The 23,894-nt window shown below is 39.3% G+C and overlaps 1 protein-coding gene across 2 annotated transcripts; it reads left to right on the forward strand.

Moving 5' to 3' along the window:
- Window positions 1–5,387: 5,387 nt before the first annotated feature.
- On the forward strand, window positions 5,388–23,860 carry lifra (LIF receptor subunit alpha a). Of its 2 annotated transcripts, XM_084945957.1 has the most exons (19): window positions 5,388–5,562; window positions 12,551–12,677; window positions 13,411–13,630; window positions 13,797–13,933; window positions 14,244–14,397; window positions 14,607–14,885; window positions 15,035–15,164; window positions 16,071–16,213; window positions 16,347–16,495; window positions 16,651–16,804; window positions 17,055–17,119; window positions 17,388–17,619; window positions 17,854–18,039; window positions 18,971–19,072; window positions 19,229–19,375; window positions 19,554–19,691; window positions 19,875–19,968; window positions 20,130–20,196; window positions 20,344–23,860. In XM_084945957.1, exons 3-19 carry the CDS (start codon window positions 13,522–13,524, stop codon window positions 21,031–21,033), a joined length of 2,976 nt encoding a protein of 991 aa, XP_084802083.1. In that variant the 5' UTR covers window positions 5,388–5,562; window positions 12,551–12,677; window positions 13,411–13,521; the 3' UTR covers window positions 21,034–23,860. The 2 variants fall into 2 exon arrangements, with proteins under 2 accessions (XP_084802083.1, XP_084802082.1); XM_084945956.1 differs by lacking the exon at window positions 12,551–12,677.
- The last annotated feature ends 34 nt before the right edge of the window (window positions 23,861–23,894 follow it).

Raw genomic sequence — 23,894 nt, forward strand, 5'->3', positions numbered from 1 at the left:
GCTGTAGTGCCAGCAAACCCACGCCCACTTCTTCCTCAGTGTACCATTTGCAGCTCTAGCCAGAGATCTGCTGCCATCTATCAAAGCGGAGCGGTAAAACATATCACAGGGAGTCACAACCAATGACTGTACAGTCATAACCTATTTAGAGAAGCTTGAGTACATAATAAACTATCCAGTTATAAAAACAGATGACAAACCTCTTGAGAATCGAAAATACTAAGTGATACTTCAACATGTCATTACAAAGAAATCAAAGAAGTTAATCTGCATTCCCCACTGGGCCTAAATTTTAGGAAATAAATGTGTACAATAACCGTTTTGGCTAAGCAAATTTGTGGATTTGGATTTAAATGCACTGATAACGATATCCCTATTCTGGTAAATCAACCACTCCTAGTTGATTGAATGTGATGTTAAAAGTTTCTTTCTGCCATTTAGAAATCAGAAATGAGAAAGGGTTTTATTGCCAAATGTTGAGCAGGTTTACAACATTAGGAAATTGCTGCGGTACTTAGTGCGTTATAGTTAAACTGTGGATGCTCCAATTCTTAAATCCTATTGGTGTTAAATCCTATTCTACTTAAAGGAACACACAGCCACTCTCCATATCCTGTTTGGGAGGAACAGCCACAACCTTCAATTACGTCATTCTAAGAAGTGAATTCAGTGAAACAGTCTTCTATGTAATCATTTCCTTTTTGGTCATTTTGTTGACTGCTTTAGCACTACCTTTATGCGATTTTGAAGCAGATACAATATTCACATCATTTATAACTTGAAAAAGATAATAATACTAGTAATTAATGTTGTATTTTTACGTTTTGTATAATGTATTTAAACAATTCCAATACAGTAAAAATTAGGGCATTTGACAGCTCTGAAATGCACTAAACTATTTTTAAAGACTCTCTCATATTCACATTACACAGTCAACTTTCTTGAAAGTTGTCCAGGATGAGACAATGAACTTTCTTTCTTGGGGCCATCAGTCAGGTGGCACGTCTCACATGTAAGAAAGCATTGTCTTTGTTCGGCAGACTGCAGGGAAAGGCTGCATTGAGCAGTTGTGTTTGTTGAATGTAAGATAAACAGATTTGTGAAATATTTTCATATCTAATCTTGATTAATGGGTTGGCGTGGCAGAGTTTCTTTACTCAGGAGGATTTGTGAAGTAGCTGGTCTGTTGGTGGTAATCAAATATTGTGGGGTGTGCCGAGTTCCTGTTGATGCTCACTCTAGATTATTTCAGAGCTTTTTCTTTCAAATATTTCAATTAATAATATCTTTTAATATTTAGGCTACTTATGTCTTGAATATGATTAAGATTTTACTGGTCCTCATCCCCAGATCAAACCCCTACCCACTTATTTTAAGTGTGATCCTCATGGCTTTACCTCAGCTGAGTGCCAGTGGACATGAGGGACTCACAACTATGTGAACAAGAGGTACAAACTCACTCACAGACATCACCGACTGCATAAAAACCAGTGGGCTGTAGAACTCATTCACAAAACAATGCTACCCTTACTAAAAAACCACAGAATAGGACATGCATATCTGCATTTTTCACACAGTACTACTGATTCTGTTTTCTTTCTGCTTTGAGTGTGAGGGTGCTAAAGGTTTCCAGCCCTATCCTTCCATCCATGTAGGGGTGGCTGTAGCTCAGGTGGTAGAGCAGCTCAGAAGGTGGTTTGATCCCAGTCTGCTCCAGTCTGCAAGCCAAATATCCTTGGGCATGCAACCCCATGTTGCTCTGCAATGCATCCATCAGAGTGTGAATGTGTATGATTGTTAGATAGAGCACTTAAGAGTTTAGAAGAAGTGCTTGTGTGAATGTGTGTGATTGGGTGAATGAATTAGTTGTATAAAGCGCTTTGAGTGCTCAGACAGAGTAGAAAAGCGCTATATAAGAAGCAGTCCGTATACCATGTACGTACGACTACATGCCTCTGGAGAGACAGTCGCAAGTTTGATTCCCACCTGGGGGTGTCTGTATCCAGTAAGGGTCCTAGACTAGACCCGCCCATGCTAACCAAGCCTACCTACCTACCGCAGACATGAGCGAGAGACAGAAATATGAAGTCATATCAGCTCGGATGTTGCCCGGATCAACAAGGTCTGTGTCAGGTGTCGAGGAACCGGGGAACCCGGATCAGAATTGGGCTACTGGGGGCATTGGTGGGCAAGAGATGAAATATATATAATCGCCATAGCATAATGTACATTATTTATGAATAAAAGGACATGAAACATGAGACTTAAGTTTGGCTGCTTTGACAGTTACAGTCTGCACTTTGAGTTGTTGTTTTTTGTGTTTTTTGTTTTGTTTGTAGAAACTGTTCTGTGGTCAACCCACAGAAGGGACACAAAGAGGCAACCTGTATTTTAGACCAGTGTACACCGGTAGCTGTGAATCCTCTTGGTCTTGGCAGCCTCAGTGACTCTGCTGAATTCAGTCACAAACGTCTCACCAACACTGCACATATAGTGATGGTAAAAAATAAATATAGAACTTAAATATATTAAAAAAATACTTTTGTTTTATGATGTTGTCAAAACACCCTTTCCCCTTAGCGTGTCCAGTGGTGCCAGTTAAGTTGAACACTGTTGCTAATGCCTGGAATGCCACTGTGGTATCACAGAGTGAGTATGAGAGCTATTCCTTCTTGGCACTTGCTTCCCAAGTAGACCTTACCAACCGTTAAAAAAAAAAAATCAGTAATTTGTGCACATTTAACTTAACGCAACATAAATGTATTTATAAATAACACTGAAAAACAACTCACATTGCCAAAAGAAGGTTGATTTAAAATGTATTTAGTGAAAGTAATGATTTTATCTTTCTAAACTCTAGGTTGAATGCTTGCAACTGAGTTAAGTGTATTGTTTGGAAGTCTGTAGGCAACCTTCTGTAAGCATGAAAGGTATTTTAATGATGAAAGAGGCCTGTTGAAATATAGTTTCCCATATATATTCTGTTTTAAAAATAGATGCAATTTTGTATACTTGTTACTTATAGTTTAAACAATTTTAACAAACACACCCACACAGAGAATTTTTAAGCATAAGATGAAGCTAAATGTGGACACACAACAGAGAAAAATAGCGGTGTGCCTTGGTATTACCAGGTTGAACCATCAGGGGAAGTAAGGAGCGAAAGGCAAGAAAGGCAGAGCCACAGTGGCTCAAAGTGGCCTCCAGAAAATGCAGTCACCAAGAGGTGGAGTGGCTCAGAGGCAGAGGTCAGCCAGGTCAAAAAATTTAACAGGACGGTCAGATGAACTAGTCTTATTGATTAACGTAGTAGATCCTTTAATCTGCTGTCATGGTGGCATTAAAAACAAGTATATGAACTTGCAGCAATGGAAGACGATACCATGGCAACCTACTGACACACCTGAAACTACCACTGAAATCAGACAAAGGGAAAGAGCGAGTGAGGGACGGAAAGAACGCCTACTTAGAGGGGAGAGGCTGAATACTTAAGCATTTAAAATGGTGTGGCATTTTTCCAAACAACATCCATTTGTGGTTTCCTAACTGGTGAAAGCAGATAAAGCTAAGCTGTAAATGAATTAGAAGTGCCAGTGATTCATCATCCACAGAAGCTGGAGAAACAGGAGATGGGGAAGAACTTACAGTAAACACTCTATATTCACATTAAAAGCAGTAAACAGAATAAACACTTGCTAAATGTATTTTTTTTTCTACAAACTCCAGACTTGGAATTTCGAGAACCACACCCAAGGTTGCCAAACCAATAACCAGGAGATAAACATTTTCCTGCTGTTTCCATAAACCAGCCTGTTCTGTTTAGACACTTTTGGCAAATTTAACTCCCTTATACAGTAATGTACACATATCAACATCATTAAACATCTGGTAGTCATACTGACTTTGGCAGCAGAGGTTTCCCTGAACTTCATCGATTGTGAGAAGACTGCAAAAGAAAAAACCCCAGAAGTGGTGTGCCACCCACAGCGCCAAGATCTTGACATTATTTCCCAGGTTTTTGTAGAGAACAGACTGAAGAGATTGTTTTTCTACATTCTTAATAATTCCTAATAATTCTATACCATTGCCTTAAAATACACATTTATTATTACACTTTGTGTGATGATAAATGGATAAAATCAGCATGTCTGTCCATCAGTCTGCACAGAACAATATAACAAAGATTTTCTTTTTTCCTTTTTTGTATTGAAAATTAAAACTACTTTACAACAGTCTTCAGTCTCTCACTTTAGAACTTTCTAGAATGCATTTGGATTTCGTTACAATTTTGCTTTTGCTTTTGAATCGTTTGAATGGGATTTATGATTTTCTGTTTTCGATGGGTCACGCAGGGCGAATCTGAGACTTTTGCCAGCACTAATTCCATGTTGTGTTGGTTGTATGATTTCGGGTTACCTTTGTCAAGTTTAACACTCACAAAAATCAAAGGTCATTTGTTTTCTGGCGGAAAGACTTTCTTTAAGGATTGCGTCTGGCTTCCTCATTTTTAACCAGTCTCTGGTGCTGAGAAGCATGCCCATGCCATGATACTACCATCACTATCCCTGAAAGGATTCTCATTCTTTATCCATCCCTTACGCTTCTGAGAGCTCTGTCACAGTTTTCTACAGAGAGCTCCTGGGCTTCATACCTTGTCCTGACATCCAGTGTGAATTGTTTGACCTCGCAGGTCTAAAGGTCTCCTTTTTCTAAACTATGTTCAATCAGTCTATTTGGACTAAGCTCTGGTCCAATCTAACAGATAACTAAAGCAAAGAGAATGAAATAATAAGTGGAAGAATTTTGTTTTAGTACAACATTTAGCCTATTATTTCAAATGACTGAAATTTGTGGAAAAATAAAAGAAATGCTTAAAAAATGTACACTTTAAAAAAAACCTCAGTTTTTTTTAGGGTTATATTTCTTGTGTTTAATCTGGTTTTATATGCGTTTTCTCTCTATTCTTCATTTTTTTACTTAAAAAACATAAAACGCCCAAAAGGGTTGGGCTTTTGATTTTGTATTAAAAAACAACAACAAAAACATTTTCATCAGTTTAAACAAAATGTTTAAAAAGTGTTATATGGATGTCTTTGGAACCACATGACACACGCACAAAGTGAAAATAAATAAACAATTAATCAGTTCAATTTGCTGTGAGTTGAAAAAACAGGGATTTCACATAACATCACATCTAAACATCGAGGATGATTTTTTTTTATTATTATTATTTTTGGTATTTTTTGTACTATCATAGAGTAATTGTTTTCTCGGGTTTGTCCTGTGTGTCCTGAACGCGGCACGACAACGCCCTCTCCCTGTGTGAACTGCAGGTTACAAGAATCCTATTGGCTAGTCCAGACGTCTACTCGCGGTTCGCTGTATTCCAGTAATCCCAACCCACTCGGGAGTCACTGGGCACGGTCCAACAGCACGGCAGGGACAGGGGCTGGATCGAGAAGATATCGTGGCTCTTTAATTATTTATCACGTCATTAAGGAGCAGGATTAATTGAATATATATCCGAAACATCAACGAAAACCAGTTCTCGTCGCATCAGAGGTAATTTCGCTGTTATTTGTGTTCGGACGTCCTGCTAGCGATAGTTCGTTTAGGGCAGCTACTCCAGCTAACAGTTTTCCAAATATCGGTGGCCTGTCTGCGTGTGTGTGGTGGGTGGCTTCTAAGTGACTTTACAATGACTGTTGGCTGACTTTATCCCCTGTTATTATCATTAAAACTATTGTTAAGAAGTCAAGGGAAAATGAAAAACAGTTCATATTTAGTTACCGTGTAGTTACATATAATTACAGTGTGTGCGTTTTTAAAGATGCGTTTGCTGTTGCGGTATTCCCCATGCTTCTCACTTGCTAATGCTAATGATGCAAACTGTCCGTCCTGTGATGGTGCAGTTGGGCTGGTCTGTTAAACTGAATCAGCCACAAATTCACATAATAGTTTAAAAACGAATAAATGGATGACGGTTACAGCTTTTGATTGTTTTGCTGTGTATTTGGGACCCACAAATTTGAACTGTGTATGGTGATAATTTATATTTTGTAATTATGGGATTATGGTTTACAGATTGAGAGGTCAGTTTCTTAATCAGGTAGTCAGTGTGTTGCAGTATGGATTGGGTATTTGCCGCCTCTATCTTGTGTCTCTTGGTATAAAACAGGTCCATGTTCATTTTGAAACTAAACTGTGAACAGATAAAAAAATATGCACAGACAGGTAAAGAGACCCCCTATCTGGGAACATACAGCATGTTCTTACAAAACCCTGGGTGGGTATTTTATGATACTCTATCATACCCTACCCAGTAGCTGCTTAATATTACAGGCAACAGTTCATACCATTTGTGACACCTAAAATCAGGGATACAGGCAGCGCACAGTTAAGGTGCCAGTGAATCAGCAGGCGATCCTTCTTAAGTGTTAAAGTATCTGCACATGACAAGTGAGGCAAATGATCCCTTGTTGCATTTTATTTATTTATATCTATTTGTTCAAACCTAACAGAAAGCTGTCACCCTGTTATTTTTAACTTCTTCATCTTTTCAGTGGTAGTAATAAGAGTTATCTTCTGTATCCTCTTCGTACGTTGCTTTTATTAAATTCTGATGGATTTAATAAAAATAGATACATTATTGCATCATGTAGTCTAGTAGTTTTATGACTCAACATGGGACACACAAGCAGCAAACACCATAACAATCTGGAAAAATATGTTTCACCTACCCCTAACTGGGAGGACAATAGGTCCCCTGTTGGTATGTTTGCTTTGCAAATGGTCACTTGGTTGTGTTTCTGCTAGAAGCTAACCTACTGCTAGTTTGCACAGTTCTCCTTTTGGCTTGCTTGATTTAAACTGTAGCCAGTGTGTGTTTATTTGGCTTAAGTCAGAAGCTAGAAAGCAAAAACGTAAAAACAAATTATATGAAGTGAGCTGTACTCACTTCCAGTTGTTTTTTTAGATTAGCATTTTCATCCATAAAGAACTACAGGGAATAGGGAAGGAAGGAAATGCCTTGTGGTTGACATCCAAAAGCTACAAACACACACACACACACACACATACACACACAGAGGACTCAATGTCTTCTTTCCACTGAGGTCAGAGCACCGACATTTCACACGGACATTCATTTGGTAACTTTCCCTGTTTTTCACTTATTCTCTAACAAGCATCCGGTCTTCCCCTCTTCCCATTTAAAGGTCGGACATAAGTAGCTGAAGCTTTAGCTCGTGTTTCAAAATGTCACCTCAGCTACATAGAGCCACTCAGTGCTTACTTCTTTGGTCACAGTGGTCACTGTATGACAGAGTAATGGCAGCTTTGCTGAGCGTAGGCTGAGAACAGGCAGACAACTGTTTCCCTGGATTCGGCAAAGGAAAATCTTATCAAAGGCTTTAATTGCCTTTTGTTCAAATAGTATGCATCTGTATGTACATATGAGCAGACATAAAAATGATAAGCTCATGCAATATAGTCCGCTACCTGGGACAAAATGCCTATTGACAAAACATTACAGCATATAAAAGGTTTATCAAACAAAGTTACATCTATTTAGGTAGGTGTGGTATTTTTCTAAGCTTTTTGTAATGTTTTGCTTGAGTAGTTGCTTTTTAGCTTAAAGCAGTGGTGGTTTGGTGTAATTTTGGCTTTGGCTCTCATTCATTTTTATTTTCGTCCTGGTCTCAGTTCTAGTGGGAACAACGATCCCTTTATATGATCTTTAAACGTCAGGATGTCTTTTGGTACATTTACAGGAGACAGATTAATAACTGTTACTCTTACTGTGAAAAGCATTTCTCATGTTCTGTTGGTGTGGGGAAAAATATTGTTGGAATCTGGAAACTTGTAACTATAATAATCTTATTCTTACTTTGTGTCATATGAAATAAAAAAAAAGGTTTAATTATTAACTCCCCTGGGCAAAGGACAAGTGCACTAGCCAGGACACATACAAACAAACCCTTGGGAGAAAACAAGCAGCCAACTTTGCGTCTGTCAGTAACTGTATTATTTGTGACTTGTGAAATCCCTGAAGCACTAGAAATGGGAAATGGATGTTTGAATATTAATTGACATTTTAACAATTTGATGTACGACATGTTGGAGAAATAGTTGCATCACATCAGCAGCCAGTCCTGCATGGTGTATGGAAGTACACTTGGATATTTTCCATGGCTTTCCCCTAAATGTGGCTTTACACAGCTGCACAGTGTGGTGGTGTGGATAGAGGCGCAGGCTCAAATACAATGGCTTGTGTTTCACTGATTGTTCATTTCTTTGGTCCCGCTGTATTAAAAAGCAATGACAGCTCTGCTGACTGTAGGCTGGAACAGACACAAAGATTGCCTCCACATTTGGCTAAAGATAATACTATCAGTCACAGGGCCTCATTGCTCTTTCCAGTCTGTATTTATAAGGTCATTTGTGCAAATGAACAAGGGCAGAAATCACACAACCACAAAGTATCTCCCATCGCCTGAGGCAGATTAAAGTGTAATTCATCATAATATTTATGTATATAGACAATAAGATTTTTGTAATATTTTGAGGTGTTTCTGTCCAAGCCCAGTTAATTCTGTCTCTGTCTTCTTTTTCAGTTTAGTTTTCAGTTTTTTTTCAGTTTTATTTTGTCTTCTGGCCTTGATTGTAGCATCAATAAGAATCACATAACAATAACAGTTTTTCTTCATACTTTTCTCAGTTCTTGTGTTTTTTTGTTGTTGTATTTTTTGTGTTTTAGTTTGACACTAGAGTTAAAAGAGTCAGTTATGGTGGCCCTGAAAGATCAAACACACTGCAACTTAGAAAAACACCAGCAAATAGAAAAATGCTGCAAAATACACAAAAAATGGAAATTAGCAGAAGTATGTTTTGGGCTGTGAGGGAGAAAATGATGCAAGTTAATTTGTGTTTTAATTGCGTGGTTCATATAATACTGTAGATCCATGTTTGCTATGACTGTTAGCTTATCTCCCCAAAAACACTTCCTTTGTGTTTTGTGAGGCTTTTTATGAGCTTTTCTATGTTTTTTTCTCTTTCTGTTGTGTTTTAATCAGTTCTGTTTTGCTTGCTTTTGCAGCACTTTTCTTTTTTTGTGTGTTTTGCTACATTGCAGTGCTTTTGACCTATCAAGGCCACTACAGTTAGTAGTATCAGTTAGTAATCGCCAAGTTTTAATAGGTCTCTGTGGACAAACATTTGTCATTTACTATAATCACAGATCAGTTACAATCTACAGCTTGTCAGACGCCGCATGTAAATTCCCAGATGGGCTCTCATGTATACATAGATGTACTGATTCTTGCCATGGACATGCCAGTAACTGTGTTTATGGCGCAGTCCCTAAAGTACCAGTAACTGGAGTACATCTCTCCTGTACTTCTTAGAAATGGTAGCTTCATTTGACAGTCAGTCCTGCCTGTGGTATTTTGCGTGGGAGTATACCTGGACAATCTTCATGGCTTTTCAGAGCCTCTTTACACAGCTGCATATACAGCCGGGAGCAAACTGTGGTGTGGAAAGAGGTGGCAACTTGAAGTCATGGTGTTGTCTTTGAGGTGAGTCTGCGCTTTCCTAAAATAGGGTTACTGCAGACATACAGATGAGGTTTAGGCTTAGTTTTTAAGTAACAACATCCTTGTGGTTTTTGTTGTTTGTGGTCACATTCATCACTGCTCCAAAGACAAGAGCCAGAGCTCAGCAGAGAGGTATTGATTTGTGTCCTGATGTGCATTTTTAGCTATCAGTTTCTTGGATGAGATTTCCCAGAATGTACAGACCCCCCCATGCCCCCACTTCCCATCAGTGCAGCCTGTTTAAAAAAAGAAATTGTTGTTGTTTTTGTCTTGTACCCTGAGGCCCAAATAATTGTGTTGGGGCTTGTAAAACATTTCAACGTGGTGTGAAAATTTGGAAAAATAATCCTCAAAGAAAGGCGAATGCCCTCTCATGTGGGAAACCACAGAACTTGGAATAGAACTGTTGTTTTGGTGCACAAAAATGTGTAATAGACTGACTCCACTCAGCTGTATTTATATTGAGCAGTTCCTCTGAATTTCATGTGAAGTGCACATTAATGGCAGGAACAAAACAGAAGATTTTTGAACTGCTATAGCCAGCTCTGCAGAAAGTCCCATTCAATAAATCACATTAATACTGCTGGGTTTAGTGTGCTTTTTGAATGCAGAAGAAGCAGCTGCTTAGAAAGGAAAATGCAATTGCTATGGATGCAGAAAGAGCTAGATTGATGACCGCGAGGTTTATTTATTCACGTGTCATGTCTAAATCACAGCCAACAAACAAACATGAAGATATCTGTAACTGCTTTAGGAGTCAAAAGAAAAAAACTGATGTTTAAAATCCACTGACTGCTGGTCTACTGTGTAGATTGATGTTCCAGTTAATGACTGCCATAGCCTACAGCTTTAACAAAGAACTGTAGTGTTAAGAAACAAACACAAGGCTTTCAAGATTTGAAGCAGATTATAAATTTGTTCTAATTTATTCCCTCTGCCAGGATAAATAGAATCTTTTTCTTATCTTATTTTGAATCTGTCCTTGACACAAAAGAGTTATGAAATCCAGTAGCTCTCGTACTCTTGTTGTATTTGCAAAGTTTGCAGTGGGCCACGTCATGAATTAATGAAACAGCCATCTAAAAATATATCAGCATGATGCTGCACGGTCATACTCAATGTCACTATGGAGTACTGACAGGATCACTTATTTGGCAACGAGGCTTAAGGTTTTGGCAGGAATTGTTTACTCATCTATTTGAAACATGTCACGTTATTGCTGCAAAGGGCTTGGTTGTTTTTCAGAGGCGTATTTTTGTCAAGCTAGAGAGACGTTTGAGGCCTGCCCCAGCCTGTCTCGAGGGAAACCAGATGAACTGCAAATGTCAGTGATGGTTCAACACACAAGAACTGAGATTTATATGCGTATACAACCACATGCAGGTTCATCGGGGTTAAGACTCGATTATTCCGTCCCTGTGCACTGCGACACATTTTGTGTTAAATTATCTAACTTTGAGAAGAAAATCAGGCACCCAATGTACATCATACATGAGTCACGACTTAAAGTTTATGTTTGCAGGTATTTTTATGTATTTAATCATATTTTAAAGGGGATGCAAAAAATATTTTTGTTCTCACATGTTGTGAAATGATAAATGCCTGTCTCATTCTTCTTAAGCTGCTTCTGCCAGACAAGCTGGCAGTTTTATCTAGCAGAATGAATAAGCTGTTTGCTGTAGAGCTATCTAGAATACCAATTTATGTACTTGCATATTTGATAGCAATCTACAATAAGCTTTGGTCAGTGGGTGGAAAGAGTCATGTCTGATTAGCTGAGAAAAAGAAAATCGTCACTCAAAGACAAATTTAGAAGCAGCAGAATGTGTCATACTCTGCAGCGCTGGCCTGTGTCTGCTCTGAGCCTGGTAGAGTACAATGGGGATGTGAACATCACTCTTGATGACAGCACTGCTGTCAATTCTTCAATAGGGACTAGGAACGCTGGCCAAATCTGTTAACAAAGCTGCTAAGTTGGCAACAGAGAAGTCCCGTAAGTTACAGGGAGGTCAGGGGTCAAACTGAAATGTAATGTATTACACAATTTAACAAAAAAAATTAATAAATAAAAAATCAAAAAGTAGAATTCAAAATCCCCAAAATTTGAGTGCAGCTGTGGTTTACCATAACAGCTGTGAACGATTTGTGTGGTTTTAGAGGGCAGCCAAACAGACGGTGAGCAGGCCGAGGTGGTACAGATTTTTGACTGGCAGTACCTGTGGAAGGAGTTTTGTTGACATTAGAATTGAATACACTCTGACATTCCATTTAGTGAAAATAAATGGTTGGGTTGATATTTCCCTGGAAAACGTAGCTCTGCGTGGTTGTACAAGTTATCTTCAGCTCGATCTACACTGCTGCCAGCTGCCTTTACATGCAAGTGTGTCTACTCAGCTTACATTATTTTCAATCAACCCAAGTCCTGGTAGGAATAGTTAAATGGGCTCGTCTATCATAGACTGTATATAAAAGTTGGACATAGGTTGGAGGTCTGTCTGTTTGTATAGAGATGAATGGAAAAATGACCTGTTGGCTCATTTTATCCATGATCTCAGTAAATACCTCCCCAGTGGTTTTATAGTCTCAGCCCGTAGTTTAAAGTTTTATTTAATACAACCTAAAGATCATTTATTAAATTGTTAGAATAAAAAAGGGGATAAAGCAGGGCGTACTTTAGGGTGGACCTGCTTTCTGATTCATAACTCACTTTGTGTGAGCACACATTGGCCCACAGTGGCTCAGTCGTAATGCCCACAAAGCTCAGCTCAAAGCCTCAAGACAGGACTAACTGGTAATGTTGCCATAGCTACATCAATCTTTTATATTGCACAATGATTTTAGTCAATGGCTTTAATCTGTAGGGTCAAGCAATGCAAGATTATATGTAGAGCACCTGTTAAATGCACAAAAAGTTCCAGCTGCATGGCATACATGTTCTTGTCTTGTCTGACCCACAGCTGTGGGGCTGTATGGTGCTGTGGATAACGTGTGCAAAAGATCCTCATTTCGAAACCGGGAGGAGACACAGAGTCAGCCTTGGGGCGTCCAAAGCTAGTGTACTGGTAGTGCCGGTTCCAAGCCTGGGTAAGTGGGAGGTTTGTGTCGGGAAGGGCGTCAGGCATAAAGTCTGTGCCAAATCAAACATGCAGATACGTCCGGCAGCCAAAAGAACCTGCAATGCTGGTGCCACAGTTGTCTTTGTATCCAGTTTGCCTGTATCTTTCTGATTGTTCATAAGTCCGGTTGATAGGAGCAGTGTTAAATCAAAAGCCTCCAAAACGGCTTAGAAAAAATAAAAAACTAGGACCTTTAAGAGGAGGACAAGTACAGGATAACCCAAATACCAGGAACAGGAGGATTTTCATAACCAGTGTGTGTGATGTGTGTGCTTAAACAGCTGCCACGGCAAAGTTTTTGGGGGGGTTTTTCTCGTTACAGTTGACTTTTCTTGGCAGTTGTACATCTGGCTTTGGCAAGAAGTAACATAAGAATGGCAGCTTGCAGTGAGGTATTGCAAAAATTGAAGTCAGTTCAACACATTGGTCCCCAGTGAACCCAGCAGTGACAGAAACAAACCTAAAGCACATTTCTTAAAAACACTGTGCGTGCCAGAATATTTTCATGGAAAAAACATTATGTTTACATGACTTCAACCCAGACAGCTTCACAGTGTCCCCAAGTAACTCTCGGTCATTAGCATTATTTTTTTTTCACAGCCAGGCTGTTATTTTCTTTTTTAAATAATATCTATGTTTTAACATGATACATGATACGTTTATCGTTATTTTGAACTCTGTGCTTCTGGGTTTTTCCACAGGCCTTCCTCTGTATAGGTTTTGCCTCTCAGGATGTTTTAACACGGTAGTGTAGTGAAGAGGACCATCACTTCATCAGGATCTGTAAGCGGACGCTTGGCCAGTAGATAAAAATGGCTCACTTAAGTCTCACTCCCACCTCAAAGCTTATTAGCAGTGGCTTTGTCTGGCTCCTGTGGATTGTCCTGGGGTTTTCGACTTCACACACTCATGCAGATACTGGTAAGAACTGAAACACGTGAAGGAAACCTTAACTTTAATAAATCAGTTATTCTGCTCTGCTGAATTCATCTAATGTTGAAGGTTTCTTTAATTCTAAGAAGCCATTTAGAGTTAAACTGTGTGTCCTATAATCACTAAACCCTGATGGGATTTTTTTTTTCCCCAGGCCTTACAGTACCTCAGCGGGTGACGCTGTCTCCTAACTGGTACACACAGGAACTCTCCATATCCTGGTTGGGCGGAGGCGCGACGACCTTTGACCTCATCATTCTAAGAACTGAATTCAATGAAACTGTCTTCTATGTAAGAGCACTTCATTTTCTATGAACTTGTTTTGTCATGGAATTTTAAAGCAATTCTAGTAAATTATGAGTGTAGGAAGATTTGCTGTACTGGTAACATTGTTTTGAAAATCATCTTTGGTATTTGTATAGTATTTTTTTTTTCAAAAGGGAATCATTATCTTGTGCTGCATATTTTCCTGTAGTGATTGCTTTGATTTTATGTAAACTTTAGGTTTTGTGTGCACTAAGTAGGTGATTTCTTCTCTATGACGGTCGCAATATTTCACCAGTTACTTGTTTTAACTGTGCATTCTGTGTATGTTCTGTAGGAGACAGTCTCTCCGACAGTGAATAAGGTGAGTGGTCTGCACCAGTGGACGTGGACTTCAGTTAACCCTCTGGAGTGTACCTCCCTGTCAGTCAAAATCCGCTCAAGAGATGGGCACACTACAAGTGAATGGAGTCAGACTGAGACACTTCAAGGTCAGTGGCACGGATGTATAGACCATCAGTAATTAGTTAAAACCCAAGTACCCAGTTAGTATCCTGTTGGCATGTTCTCATTAAGGCCTCATTCTCTTAAAATGTATACCTCCTAAAATATTTGCCTTGTGCATATCCGTGTCTTTTTACACCTTACTACTCTCTTAGCTCAATTTTTTTATTCTCTCTCGATCTGTTTTCTATTTCAGGAAAGGATCACCCCAATAGTGAGCAGAGAGTTAAGGTATTTCCCCAGGACAAAGTTTTACCTGTGGGGGCCAACATCACCTTCTGTTGCATTATGGATGAAGGGATGGTCTTAGATAAGATAAAGTACGATGGGAACACCACGAGCGTGACACGACTGAGCAGGCGGACCTATTCCACTACAGTGTCTAATCTGGTGGCCTCTCGTCAGTCAGGGAGCAACATGCTTTGTTTGCCAGAAGACAAGGAAAAACTGTATGGAGCCGTTGTGTTTGTTGGATGTAAGATAAACACGTTTGAAATATGTTTAGATCTAATCTGGGTTAATGTTTTGGGCATGGCAGAAAAATACATTCATTTATATCTTTTAATATTTCCGACTCTAAAAATGTGACTGAGATTTTTTTTTTTCTTTTGCCCACATCCCCAGATCCACCACTGCCCATTGATTTTAAATGTGAGACTCATGACTTAAGATCAGCTGTGTGCCAGTGGGGTAAAGGACGAGACACTCACTTGTATGGCAGTCAACGAGGAACTCGTTACTTTGTGAACAACAGGTACGCAGTCTCACTCACAAAAGGGAACAGTAGAACTGTACAATCACTCATTCACAGAAAACATCTGCAGGTTCTAGAATACATGGACATTACAGGGAACCATTACCTGTATTTTTCAAACAATCCTACATCCGTCCAAACCTGTCCAAACCGCATGTTGGATGTTTCTTTTTTGCCACCTAAAGCTTTTTATCCAGTGTCAGCACAAAAGCTACGCCAGTCTTGAAAAAACGATTTGTCAAGTAGGTCACAGAAGCAAAAGAGTCCAACTGCAGTGCCTTAAACCTCTCTCCTCAGGCAAGAATAACATATATAAAATGTACACGTGTGCTGCTCATCAACTAGCATTACCTGCATGATTATAGGCAGAACTTTTTCAGTGAAGAGCTGCGATGATGCTCTCCACAGTACCGTGCCAGCAGTTTTCTTCCAGATAAAAATGCTATGAACCCAGGATGGAAAGAAAACAGAAGATTGTTTTACAAAGTTAGATGTGAAAGCCCTTTCAGCTTTTATGTCCAAGACTTTGCTTTTAGCCATCATCGGGTCACACTTAGTTTGTATTTGAACAGTGTGTTTATATTATTTATGACAGTTCCTCTGCCTTTCTCTAAAAATCCTTTTTTTTTTTTTGTATGGAAAAAAAAAACTAGCCGAGAGAGGAAGACGAGAAATATAAAACACTTAGGCAAAGAGACCACTTGCCTCTGTGAGTCCATTTGATAGCAGATTGGCACACTTCCAAGCCTTTTACAGGAATAGCTTGAACGCTGGCCAAAATGTTTTTCATCCTGTGCCTTTTCTATACGTTAGAAAGACAATTTGAAGTGATTACATTTTATTGTGAATTGCTATACTTACAGCAAATCTAATTTTTTGTGCCTTTTTTTTTGTTTGTTTTTTTAGGGACTGCAGTGAGGTCAACCAAGATGTGGGACAGAAAGAAGCAACCTGTACTTTAGACACATGGGAGGGTAACTGGACACTGGTAGCTAAGAATCTTCTCGGTCAGTACAGCCTCACGGACACTGCTGAACTCAGTCACAGAGGTAGGTGGCTCAACCTTAGCTTCTCACCATCACTGCACATACTCTTCTGGTAAAAAAGACATATAGAAATCAAAAATATATAAAAAATACTTTTTTCCTTTTCTGATGTTGTTGAATCTTTCTTCCTCCTCAGTGTGTCCAGTGGCGCCAGATCTGCTGAGCATCGTTGCCGATGCCTGGAATGCCTCTTTGTCGTGGCATTGGAAGTACGACAGTTATTCTTCCTTGGCACTTGTCTGCCAGGTTGAGATCACCGCAACAGAGGACGAAAAACTAATAAAGGTGAGAAGTCTGCGCTTGTGTATGTTGTGCAATATGTCAGACATCATCACTTTGATTCTTCTAGGACTGCTTCCTACCACGTTGCCCTCAAGAAATGCGAGGTCATGTAGGATGTTCTCTCATTCGTGCTTATAAAATCGAATGTCTGTTTCCAGCGTGTTTTCTCTGGTGTGGGTCTGAGGTCTGTGTTTCTGTCGGACCTGTATCCTGATGAGCACTACAGTGTTAAAGTCCGCTGCGGTGCCCAGCAGAATTTCTGGAAGTGGGGAAACTGGAGCAAACTGTCTTCCTTCAAAACTAAAACCTATGGTAAATTATTTATTTGTGGTATTGCTTATTTTGGCAGAATTAGGGACGCAAGTGGTTATTATTTCCTAATTTTATCAATCAGTAATTTTTTAGTGATTAATTGTTGGGTGTCTGCCTGAATTAATTCAACTTTAAGGAAATCTAGGAAGTAAATTTGTTGCTAAGTACTGGAAATTTGAAGTCCTTATTTCTATATGACTAGAGTCTCTGAAATGTAACATAACGTTTGTATGTTTTTGACTTTTCTCAGTTCCCGATACCCCAGATGCTTGGATATGGTTGAACACAGATAACACTGGGAAGGTTGTTTGGAAGGTAATGTGTGTTTGTTTGTTTTTTTCATCTTTGACTTGAGCTGTTTTAGATTTACATGGTCATTTTAGACATTTTGCTTTATGCATGTATAATTGTGGAGAGCACAGATTCATCATGTTGACTACAGCTATAATGCACAGACAAGTAACATGTGCATTATCCTGTTTCGTTTTACCACTTTGACACAGGTCACTGTTTAACGTACCATGAAATGTACCCCAATAAGAAGAAAGCGATTTAATATAATTTCTTTCCTGATCTCCTTTAGCCTCTAACACGAAGACAGAGCCACGGTAAACTGACACAATATGAAGTTTTCCTTTGGAGCCCTGAAGAAAATCGAGCACTTGCGCCGGCTGTAACCTTGCCACCGAATACTTGGTCTATGCCAGTCAACCTCACAGAAATCGCTTTCTTCAGCAATAACGGCAGCGTCGTAGCAAAAGTCACTGCAAGGAACGATGCGGGATCTTCTCCACCTGCAAGAGTACATTTGACAAGTATGTGAAAGTGGAGGGAGAGTGTGTGTGAGATGTTTATCTTATATTTCAACAGCACACTTGACCTAATGCGACATTGCTGGCAGCTTCTAAGGAGAACTTTCTGGTGTTTTAGCGTCTGCTTTCACTTGTATAACATGCGTCGTTGTTGAAACCCTAAAGTAGCACTCTGTTGTGTAGAAACAGTGAATAGATGTGGCTTCTACATTGCTAAGCTTGTTTTCGATTTTCCAGGTGTGGAACCCCTTGCTGCGCCCAGGATCGTTTATACAGACCAAGGTTTTCCCCTGTTCTGGGAAAACAATGCCAATGCCACCTGTGGATATGTGGTAGAGTGGCTTGATGCCTTCTGCCCACAAGACTGCCCTGTAGAGTGGATTAAGTTGCCTGCTGGAACCACTAATGTTTCCATTGTCTCAGGTATGCAGCAACTGTCAGCCTGTGAAAACAGAGCATTGATTTCAGTGGATTTTAGCACTGCGCTGTATGTGTTTTGATTGTTGGTACAAACTTTGTTGTCTTTCTGTTAGTATTATTCTTGACTGTGTATAGTAATTTCAGGTTTTTTCAGACACGGAATAGATAATATTGCTGTCTTCTAGTTTTCAGAGATGAGCCATTTTTATACTAACGTTCCTCATAGCTCCATTCAAAACAGCCAACAGCATTGATAGGAGGCAAAATTACTACAGTATTACTACAGTATTATGTGTTGTATTATTATGTGTTGGCAATTATTAAAATCTAACTGTATGTAATTGCTCACCTGATTGAAGTGAATTACACATCAAGTGTTTTCTTGCAATCAATCTTGTCTCCATGTCTCTTGCAGGATAATTTGTTAAAGTTACTGCTCTTGTGCTAGATACACAACTCTCAAACTTTGTTACTGATGGATTCAGGAAGCTGCAACTATGTGATGAATTGTTAACTTGCTAATCTGACCTGTCACTGGTACTGTGACTGAAAGCATGTATCTCGTGGCAAAGGTTTGTTTAGGCATTCTCCAAAACACTGATATGTTTTAATGAGCTGGGAAACTCAAGATGTTGGAGGGACACCCGTGCAGTTGCAGTCTTGTGACTGCAAGTAGCCACTCTTGTGCTAAAAATGTTTGCGTAAAATGTGCTTGGCTCGAGGTTTATGGAAAAGTGGTCAGAGCATGCATTCTGATATGGAGAGGTCACATTCAGATTAACAGGAGAGAGTACGCGTCAGAAAGAGGTTTAAGATATTAATACGATTTTCAGCTTACAACAACCTCAGTTACCTCAAATAACTCTACTGAAAAGGGCTGTCGAATTTTAAATTGTGTTGCATAACACACAATAATCTGTTTCTCTGTCATCAGCTACGTTCCAGCCAGGTGTGAGATACAACTTGTCCTTGTACAGCTGCTCCTCAGATGCCAGGGAACTGTTGAAGCGCTGGCAGGGATACACGCAGGAGCTGGGTAGGGATACCGCTGCACACTGAAAGCTTATCTTTAAAAAACAGACAAACAAGCAAATAAACAAAAACAGTGGCACTGTGTGTTTTAATCGCGGACAACTTTTCTCCTTCTCGCCATGCTCCTCCAACCTTTTCCCACCTTTTGTGGTTTCCACAGTCCCTTCTGTTGCTTTGACTCTGTCAGCCAGTCAGCAGAACGCTGATATTCTTCTCACCTGGAAAGAGATTCCACTGGTGAACAGAAGAGGCTTCCTCCTGGGCTACAATATTTACAACAGCACTGGTTACCAGTTCAAACTACTAGGTATATTTATGATTCTCCTCCTGTTTAACCAATAAAACTGTTACGGTACGATGCTTTAAAAGGACAAAGATCATGAATAATTATGATTTTGCAGTTCATCACAATGTGTGCATTTTGCTTCTGGTTAACACTTTTCTTCTTCTTTTCTCTACTTACTCGTTCATTACCCTTTGAACAGAGAATGTGTCTGATCCAGAAACGATGAGCTACACAGCAAAGGGTTTCACTAAGGGGACCTTCAAATTTACTGTCAAGGCCTACACTGCAGCAGGGGAGAACACAGGCACCACTGCCACTGTAACAATAGAGCCCTACAGTACGTAAATATCTAGTTTTATTTATTATGTCAGTCTGTCAGCATTTATAAAGATTCTCATGTATGATGCATGCATTTATGTGTGTATGTATATATGTATCGATAGATAGCGTAATTTGTACTGAGATGTAGGTAAATTGGTAGTGTAGCATTTCTAATACTCTCATTGTCCTATCCTGACAGCTGATTGGCTCATCTTGGAGATCTTGACTTCTTTGGGGCTTGTAACTTTATTACTGGCCATCGTCACTTTCACTTGCTACAAGAAAAGGAAGTGGTAAGACTGTTGTGCTGCTATTTTTGCTAGTCTTTCTCTCTTGTTTGCATGTATGCAAGAGATGATTTTATAATTCAAGGCAGCAATGCAGAGCATCTTTTTTTTTTTTATTCAGGCACTTGATATTCTAAATGTTAAAATTAAAATTCTGCTCCTACCAGGGTAAAGAAGGCATTCTATCCAGATATTCCAGAGCCCAAGCTTCCCAGTGATTGGCCCAGGACACGGGTACAGTATTAGCTTAATCCAGTATGATCCTTAGAAACTTCCTTGTGCTTCCTTTGTGATTACAAAAGCTCATTCCCTGTTTGTTATGTGTTATTTTTTTATGCTGTCTTGTGAAACAATATCTAACTGACTCTTTGTCTCTTTCAGGGTCCGTTGGACGTGAAGCCATCTCCCCACAGCATGGTGTGTGTTGTAGAAACACCTGAGTATGATTGTATTAAAGAAATGCTTGTCGCCATTCCTGAGGAAGATGAGGATGATGCAGGGCAGGGAATAGGAGATGAGTCAGTTGACACAGATGAACCAACGTCATTACGCTACTATAACCAAATGGTAGATGAGCGTCCCATAAGGCCACGTTTCCCAGACTCGTCTGCTTCTTCTATATCGTCTATGAGTTCAGCTCACACCGATGTGACATACACAGGGATCCAGACCTCAGGGTCTTCTTTGGTCCTCCAGCTGGATCCACAGGGTTCTTCTGAGTGCCACCAACCCCAGCTTGATCGGTCGGTCAGCTATGGAGGAGGAGGCTATCGACCTCAGATGCAACCTAGAGCCCCAAGTGATGACATGGGCCTGCCTTCACCCGAGTCTTTCCTAGAGCCACAGGCTGCCTGTTCTGGGGGCTACAAGCCCCAGGGCTCCTGGCAGTTGGACTCCCCCGTGGATGCTGCAGAAATGGGCAGCCTGGCACCTTCACTGGGATCCCCTACCTCTGTTGCTTCCACTCAATTCCTTCTCCCGGATGGAGAGGAGAATACAGGGGAGAAACGACAGCTGTCGTCTTCAGCAGCATCCTGGCTCACAAACCTGCTGTCATCAACAAAACCATGAGATCATCTCTCTCTCAGTACTAGTCGCCAGGTCAGGGGGTTTAATGTGAAACTATTTTCATCATTACTGTTACCAGTGTCATGTATCGCAAGGCTAAGCCACATAGTCTAGCTAAATATCCCTTCTGATGTAGCACTACATGATTGTTGCATTTCGACAGCAGCAGTTAATAAGTCATTTTCTGACGTTTATGCCAAACACGTAGAAATATGTCTTGTTATTTTCTCGTCCTTGGATTATGAATATAAATCTGTATATTTATAAATCAAAACATTTCTATCATGGCAGCAAAACTCCTCAAATGATTTGTTCATACCTCTTTCTACCATACTATATATGCACCCTCTGGAGACCCGGTGTCTGATCTGTGACTTTGTGTGATGGGCATTTCCAAATGGCATTTCCTGTGTTTAGTGTGCTTACCTTTCTTTCTTTCTTCCTTTCTTTCTTTTGGTGATGTAAGCTTTACTACACTACAGAGAAAAACTGAATGCAAAACAGCTTCAAACTTTATAATGGCACCTGAAAATACTTTATAAATACCTTTAGGAAAGGAGCAGTTTTAATTGTTCATGTCTTCTGCTGTTCCACCATTGGTTTAATCTTACCTGCTTTGAGACAGCTACAGGACTGAAGCTCAAGTCCTCTCACATGTGATTTACAGTTCACAAATAACTGTTGAAACAGGGAGATATCAGTGGAACTATGCACTTATTGATGAGAATCATCTTTAGTTTACACAGATGTGGGTGTGGTGCTTTGTATTATGGTCTGGAAATATATGGGTGATAAACCCATCGGATATACACTGTTATAAGCTAAAAACATGAATACAAAGTGATGTATTATAATGAACAAACACACTAATATGTAATGTTTTCTTGCCTTCTGTTTTGCCTTCATTACCAGTAGAGTTTATTTTAATTTTTTTATTTGGTTTTTTGTTTTTTTTGCCATGAAACGGATTTCACGGTCAGGCTGATACTTGTATTATCCTCCGAGATGATGATTGATATTATACATTTTTAACTGATGCGAGTTAGTTGGGTGGGCAATCAAAGTTTTCAAAATTCAACGCTTCCAGTGATTTGCACCATCAAATGATGCTGTTAACAATGACTTACACTAATGTGATTCAGAATTGACTGAAAGTGCACTGTATTTCAGTATCTGGATCCCACCCACACTTTAGTTTAATGTACAGGAGATGTCATTTGTCATCAGTTTTAGTGAGTGCTATGGCTTCTCGGTGTGTCGGTGTGGATTGCGAAGATTTCTTTGGTTTCTTTAGAGAGTTCTGCACAAGAACTTGATATCAGTTTGGTAGGCTGTGTTTATGTGTTTACTGTCTTTTGGTCTGCAGTACATTTAAACAAATGTTTTATAATAATATATATATATGCCGCCTTTAAAAATTCTATGGTTAGATAAAGGGACCAAAGGAGAGAAATGATAGATAATGACTAGAAATGCTCATTGAATACAAATGAGTATAAAAAGCTTATAATTTGACACAATAAGCAAGATGTATTGTTTTCTTTTCTTCTTTTAGAGTCAGGCCAGGGCTTGCCCGCACGGCAGATGTGGTCTGTTGTTTCTCAGTGCCTCCAGCCAACAAGCTTTAAGCAAACCTACTGTGACATGAATCATGACGTAAACGAACTTTAACTCTGTCTTCACAGACGAACTGATAACAGGCAGGCAGTCAGTCCTCTTTGACTACTGAGAAAATTGTATCCCCCCTTTCTTTCTCTCAGAAAACTGCTCTGAATTTTGATTTATGAGGCGACAGCTTGCATCAGTACTGAATAAGCCACTTTCAGTATTGGAGATCATCATCTTTCAAGATTATTTTAAAGAGGGGATGTAATTCTGAGTATTTAAACGTGGCTGCATATTCTGTTCCTTTGAAGCTTGCTTTTTTTTTTTTAAACAAGCAGTGCTTCGAAGGTTATAAGTTACACAGTGTGTTACAGGATTTATGTTGATTTTGATCAACAGACTGGCACCTTTTTATTGTCCTGGAAATCTTATTATTAATGCAACAAACTGTACATAAGTGTGATTTTCTGTTTTTCCCTTTCTTTCTTGCAATACAAAATCTCCTGATGTTTTATATAAAATGGCATTATATTCCCTCTACTATTTAGTTAATGAGAGGAAAATTCAAACAGAGTCAGATTTGAAATATATATTTGTTGTATATAAAGTGAATAAGAATTGTGATCCTGTTTTTTCTTTTTTTTCGGGTTTTTTTTAAAGCTTACTCCGCTTTGCATTGCTATCTTACCATAGGAGATTCGCTTTGCCAGACAAAGTGTATGTAAGGCTAGAGATCTCTTCCTTGCAGCTGCAGACGAGCAATTTTGCTTTAAAGTTTCCGCTGTTTTCTGAAGTTCATCTTCATTTCTAATGAGTGTTTACACTGTAGAATTTTTGGATATGTGCTTTGTATACCAGTGTAAACTTGCTGCTTTACACATCTTCCTCGCTGGCCTCGGATGTCTTTGTGAAATTGATGCATGCTATCTAAAATATCACAACAAAACAGTGGCTTGTAAACTCCTCGTTTATGTTGCCATATGGCTTGGAAACTAACACTTAGTGTTCTGCATGATAACAGGACTGAAAGTATTGTGCATTAAAAAAGTACCTTATTTCAGGAAATTGTTCTTAAATTCGTGATATCTAGCAGATTATTTTATCCGTTCATTTTATTGAATGAAAACACTACATTTTGTCCGAGTGGAAAAAATAAACGTTAACACTACTAACACAAAATGGTATACTATTTGTTTCAATGCAATAAAATGACTTGTCTGGCTAACTGTTAGTTTGTCGGCGTGGTTCTTTTTTTCCAT

Source organism: Perissodus microlepis, chromosome 12 (genome assembly GCF_051167445.1).
Source record: "Perissodus microlepis isolate ML-2025 ecotype Zambia chromosome 12, ASM5116744v1, whole genome shotgun sequence".
NCBI lineage: Eukaryota > Metazoa > Chordata > Actinopteri > Cichliformes > Cichlidae > Perissodus > Perissodus microlepis.

Coding starts and splice junctions, on each gene's coding strand:
- lifra (XM_084945957.1), top strand. CDS start 13,522: ATGGCTCACTTAAGTCTCACTCCCACCTCAAAGCTTATTAGCAGTGGC. Junction 15,165..16,070: donor CGTTACTTTGTGAACAACAG/GTACGCAGTCTC, acceptor TTGTTTTTTTAG/GGACTGCAGTGAGGTCAACC. Junction 16,496..16,650: donor AGGACGAAAAACTAATAAAG/GTGAGAAGTCTG, acceptor GTCTGTTTCCAG/CGTGTTTTCTCTGGTGTGGG.